Source organism: Nannobrachium achirus, assembly GCF_963921795.1.
Source record: "Nannobrachium achirus genome assembly, chromosome: 4".
Taxonomy (NCBI): Eukaryota; Metazoa; Chordata; class Actinopteri; order Myctophiformes; family Myctophidae; genus Nannobrachium; species Nannobrachium achirus.
The window spans coordinates 2,585,122-2,591,121 of NC_137813.1; the positions used below are offsets into that span (position 1 = coordinate 2,585,122).

The 6,000-nt window shown below is 46.9% G+C and overlaps 1 protein-coding gene across 1 annotated transcript in view; it reads left to right on the top strand.

The window, feature by feature from the left end:
- Window positions 1-6,000, top strand: part of LOC308284354 (serine/threonine-protein kinase WNK4-like) — a gene marked incomplete at its 5' end in the record, with an annotated part of 103,671 nt that overhangs the window by 94,012 nt on the left and 3,659 nt on the right. The window contains one exon of the mRNA XM_080724943.1: window positions 649-845. Coding sequence (XP_080581069.1) covers window positions 649-845 — 197 coding nt within the window. The remainder of the gene's footprint in view (window positions 1-648; window positions 846-6,000) is intronic.

Genomic DNA, 6,000 nt, shown 5'->3' on the forward strand with positions numbered 1-6,000 from the left:
ATTTGGTCCAAATAAATTGGTTGAATAGAACTCATATTTTGGGAGCATCGCTCCATTGTTCACAATGGTTTGTAATGCAGGCTGCTATCCCAGGAAGTCATGTGATCCAAGATGGCCGTGGTGTGAATACGGTCTCTTATGTGTTGCTTATAAAGAGACCAGACTGACAGATGCAGAGATATTCACATAAGTGTGACTCGCCTCAAGGCAACCACACTTGCAATTTCCAATTGCATCTTCTAGTTAACAGCATTTGTTTATTCTAACAGCTTAGCGTGGTTGCCCCATCCAGACATATAGTTTATTTTAACAGACATCTCTCAGATAGTTAATAGTATTGTTTATGTTAACAGACATCTCAGAGGTCCACAGCCAGTATTATGTAGTATTGTTATTATTAGTATAATAGTATTAGTAATATTAGTATAATATGTAGTATTGTTTATGTTCACAGACATCTCTCCGAGGTCCACAGTTTAACAGATAGTTACAGTAATAGTATTGTTTATGTTACCAGACATCTCTCAGAGAGTTAATAGTAGTGTTTATGTTACCAGACATCTCTCAGAGGTCCACAGTAGTATAATATGTATTGTTTATGTTACCAGACATCTCTCAGAGAGTTAATAGTAGTGTTTGTGTTACCAGACATCTCTCAGAGGTCCACAGCCTGCAGATCAAACAGAAGAGGGAGATCGAGTCTCTGTATGAGAGGAATGGCAAAGCCCCGCCCCCTGGCATCGTGGCGCCGGCCGCCATGCTCAACAACCGACAGAGACGGGCGTCCTACCCCAGGGGGACGGGCTGCTACCCCTCCCCCCTGCGCAGCATGCTGCCCCCCACAGGTAGGGAGGACTCACTGCACCACACACCCCTGTGCAGCATGCTAGGTCCCACTGCATTTATCGTTGTTGTCAGGCAAAAAGCTCTTGATCATTAGATTGGAGTATGGCAGTGTGATGTAATGACCAGCTGATATGTGAATGACGAATGGGAAAAGAGCTGACTACAGGTGGGCGGGGCCAGACTCTTGTGTCCTGCATAAATTAATTGCATAAGTACCCTGTTTTGTGTTTCTGTTTCGCGCGTGTTTGCGTTTACGCCCGTAGCCAATCAGGGACCAGCATTCTTGGTGACATCACCATCAAGAAGTGCGACCTGATATACAGTAAATAACACTGGGCAAACAGATACGCCACAGGCACACCGAACACCGTACTTGAGCACTCTGCTGGCACACAAGCGGGCCATACATGACCACGAGTGCACTAGGCGCGAGTTGGCACCCCGACAGAGTGCAGTCTAGTTAAGGCTGTAGCATATACTCCAACCAATCACAAGGCTGTAGCATATACTCCAACCAATCACAAGGCTGTAGCATATCACAAACTCTGTTCCCAGGTCAGGCAATAAGAACTGAATGACATCATAAGAAGGTCACCAGTGTTGATGAATGCCTACAGTGCTGGAGCGCTGGGTGAAATTGGCTGTGTATATGACGTCAGACTGCACCCATATTTGGACATAGTATCAGGCCCAGCTGCCCGTCCGCTGACTTCCGGTATAAAACGAAGGCTCAGAGCGGTTAACGCCCCATAACGGCTGCAGTACCGCATGTCACCACTGTAGGTTCTTGAAAGACACGTGGAGCTGCATGGCTCTCAACACTCCCAAGACGCCATTACTGCACGTCAACCTCATCTCTTAACGCGTCGTTTGGTGGCGTTCTCGTGTTATGATCTACAGTGAGAGGGTGTGAAGTCACAGCGCTAGAGGAGAGAGGAAGGGATGATGATGATGATGATGCAGCGAGTCCTCCTCTCCCAGAGGGCTTTGCGCCCGTTGCCTCCCGTGGCCGCGTGGAGCCGCGCCAAACGCCTCTCCCCGTGCACGGCTCCGTGTCGCCCGTCAGCGTCCGAGGCGAGCCTTACACAGCATCACCACCAGATGGCAGTAGCAGCAGCCCCACACCTTACACAGCATCGCCACCAGATGGCACCACCAGGACACAGAGCTCATCCCAGCTCCACCCCTCCAACCCAGGCAGGCAGCAGGCCTCGTGGCGGGGACCACCCGGGGGCCGAGGTCCCCCCAGGGACCACTACCTCCTCCTCCATCATATCCCCGGACCCCCTGGAGGGGGCAGTGGTGGAGGACCACAAGTCGTCTCCGGGTCTCCTCCAGAGGTTCAGGAAGGTGTTCCGGCAGTACGGCAGGGTGATGATCCCGGTGCACGTGGCCACGTCGTGCGCGTGGTTCGGGTCGTTCTACTACGCCGCCCTGCAGGGCGTGAACCCGGCGCCCGTCCTGGAGCTGCTGTGCGTCCCGGACTCCGTGGTGGGCCTCCTGAGAGGCTCGTCGCGCGGCGGCTGCCTGCTCAGCGCCTACGCCCTCTACCACATCAGCACGCCGCTGCGCAACGCAGCGACGCTGGGCGCCACCATGCTCGCCGTCAAGCTCCTGAGGAGGCGGGGCCTCATGGCCACGCCCCCCTCCCTCCTCACGCAGTACTTCCAGGACCACAAGGAGAAGACGGAGGAGGTGGAGAGGAAAGGGTGGTTGTTGTTCTCGGGTAGGGTGATGGAGGAGACCAAGGGACGACTGACCAAGAAGGTGGAGCAAACCAAGGAGAGGCTGACGGAGAAGGTGGAGCAAACCAAGGAGAGGCTGACGGAGAAACTACAGGGAGACAAAGATGACTATGACGACGACCACGTCATCCCTGGGGGAAAATCATTTTTCAGAAAGGAAACCGATTAGCGAATACAATTTACAGGCAATTTAGGCATTTAGCAGACGCTCTTAATCCAGAGCGTCTTACAATAAGCAAGGTAATCCATCAATACATCAACATCAATGCATCAAACCCATAGGAATAGTAATACTAAGAAAAATAACGTAGGTAGACCAAGCAGTAAAAAACAATATACAACCTAAACAAATGCTATGTAACTCATTGATGGTAGGTGAGTGCTATGAGCTAAGGTGGAGTCTGAAGAGGTGAGTCTTCAGGCCATGGTGGAAGCTAGGGAGTGAGTCTGTAGTTCTAAGTGCAACAGGGAGTTTATTCCACAGTTTGGGGGCCAGAAGGGCGAATTGTTTTTAGCGAGAGTTCTGTCAGCATTGCTGTGTTTGCTGATCTGAGTGAACGGCTGGGGTTGTAGGGGTTGATCAGGTTTTGGAGGTATGGAGGAGCCATACCTTTGCCTGCTTTGAAGGCCAGCATCAGTGTTTTGTATTCCGTGCGGGCCGCAGTGGAGGGAGCGGAGAAGGGGGGAGATATGTGAGAAGTTTGGTTGTTTGAAGACCAGTCGTGCCGTGGCATTTTGGATAATTTCGAGAGGCTTACGTGCACATGCCGGGAGGCCAGTGAGGAGAGAGACAGGCATGAAATGGCTGTGAAAAAAGAATGAATGGACAATATCTCAATATATCTCAAAGTGTTTGGAGTGTGGGTTGGTTTCTACTGGAAAGAGTAGGACAAGTCCTGCACTCTGTCTTCACTTAAAACGACATGGTTTCATTAAACACAGAACCTTTTGGACCTGCTGACCTTCAGCTGACCTTCAGCTATGTTCTGTCAGTTGGATCCAAACATTGTTCTGTGTTTAATCAAATAAAAAGAAACAAGACTGCACTCTATCGAGGTAGCAACTGGCACCATGTGCACTCTTGGCCAAGTATGGCCAGCAGAGTGCGCCCTGTTCTGGTGACGTCACCAATAATGCTGGTCTCTCATTGGCTGTTGATGATGACGTCAACCGAGAATGCTGTTCCCTGATTGGCTATGGGTGTAAACACAGACAGACGCCACGGATACAAAACCACCCAACGCAGTACTTGGGCGCTCTGCTGGCGCAAGTAACAAGTGTGGACCTTATTGGTTAATGTACAAACCAAATGAGACCCTTAGGGGTTCATTTGGTTCTCTTTGTTGGTTAATGTCGAACCAAATGAGACCCTTAGCGGTTCATTTGGTTCTATTTGTTGGTTAATGTACGAACCAAATGAGACCCTTAGGGGTTCATTTGGTTCTATTTGTTGGTTAATGTACAAACCAAATGAAACCCTTAGGGGTTCATTTGGTTCTATTTGTACATTTTCTACAAAGGTATGTGGTTTTAACGGTTAAGTAGAGGAGGAAACATGTATCACATCATGTTGCTCATGGGTTCATTCATTACTTCCACTTTTTGTTTTTGGAATAATATACAAAGTTCCAGAGGCTTCAAATTATACTGTGTAATGTTTTCACTTAAATGAGCCTGTTATTACGGTCAACTAGAAAGGTCTTAAATCAGCCTGTTATTACGGTCAACTAGAAAGGTCTTAAATGAGCCTGTTATTACGGTCAACTAGAAAGGTCTTAAATCAGCCTGTTATTACGGTCAACTAGAAAGGTCTTAAATCAGCCTGTTATTACGGTCAACTAGAAAGGTCTTAAATCAGCCTGTTATTACGGTCAACTAGAAAGGTCTTAAATCAGCCTGTTATTACGGTCAACTAGAAAGGTCTTAAATCAGCCTGTTATTACGGTCAACTAGAAAGGTCTTAAATCAGCCTGTTATTACGGTCAACTAGAAAGGTCTTAAATCAGCCTGTTATTACGGTCAACTAGAAAGGTCTTAAATCAGCCTGTTATTACGGTCAACTAGAAAGGTCTTAAATCAGCCTGTTATTACGGTCAACTAGAAAGGTCTTAAATCAGCCTGTTATTACGGTCAACTAGAAAGGTCTTAAATGAGCCTGTTATTACGGTCAACTAGAAAGGTCTTAAATCAGCCTGTTATTACGGTCAACTAGAAAGGTCTTAAATCAGCCTGTTATTACGGTCAACTAGAAAGGTCTTAAATCAGCCTGTTATTACGGTCAACTAGAAAGGTCTTAAATCAGCCTGTTATTACGGTCAACTAGAAAGGTCTTAAATCAGCCTGTTATTACGGTCAACTAGAAAGGTCTTAAATCAGCCTGTTATTACGGTCAACTAGAAAGGTCTTAAATCAGCCTGTTATTACGGTCAACTAGAAAGGTCTTAAATCAGCCTGTTACTGTGTGAATACCTTTTGTTACCGTAGGTCACTTTTTAGTATGAAAACGTGCAGCTCATGTCCATCTGTCTGTCGTTCACACTGCTGACCTGTTCTGACATCACAATGATGATAACATAAGTCTCATGTGGTCTGTGACATCTATGATGTCAGACGTCAGTCATTTGTGAAACATTTTGTCCAACTTAAACAACCAATCAGGTCTGTGCATTTTTTTGGGGTCAAAGTTGATCCCATGCCAAAGCGCCAGCGCTCGCTCAGTGATCTGCTGTCACCCAGGCAGATGTGTGCACGCGTCCATGTCCACGATCTAGGGCGAGGTCGCTTCTCGCCCTTAGGTTGTCTTACTGGTGGTTAATTATGGTGTTGCTCTTTTATTCCAGGTATTATGGTTAAATATTGCATTGCTCCTCTATTCCAGGTATTATGGTTAAATATTATGTTGCGCCTCTATTATGGTTAAATGTTGTGTTGCTCCTCTATTCCAGGTATTATGGTTAAATATGTCCTTGCTCCTCTATTCCAGGTATTATGGTTAATTATGTCATTGCTCCTCTATTCCAGGTATTATGGTTAATTATGTCTTTGCTCCTCTATTCAAAGGTATTATGGTTAAATGTTGTGTTGCTCCTCTATTCCAGGTATTATGGTTAACACATCTGCTGCCTCTTAATCTGAAGGTTGCTTGGTGCCTCGGCGCCACGTCGTTTCCTCCGTCGGCCGCCGCTATTATTTTGAAGGGCCGGAAGGGGGTTGTTTTTGTTTTTTTGGATTATCACTTGACGGCAACGATTACGTCATCTAGTCACATGACAGTGTGCGACAAGAAGATGAAGATGGCTGCGCCCTGCCTTTTGCCTTGTTTACATTTAGATCTGCTGCAAAATGTCTCAAAATGGCTATTTTGTTTAAATGAAGTTTCTTTATGGGCCTCGCCATTGACTTAACATTG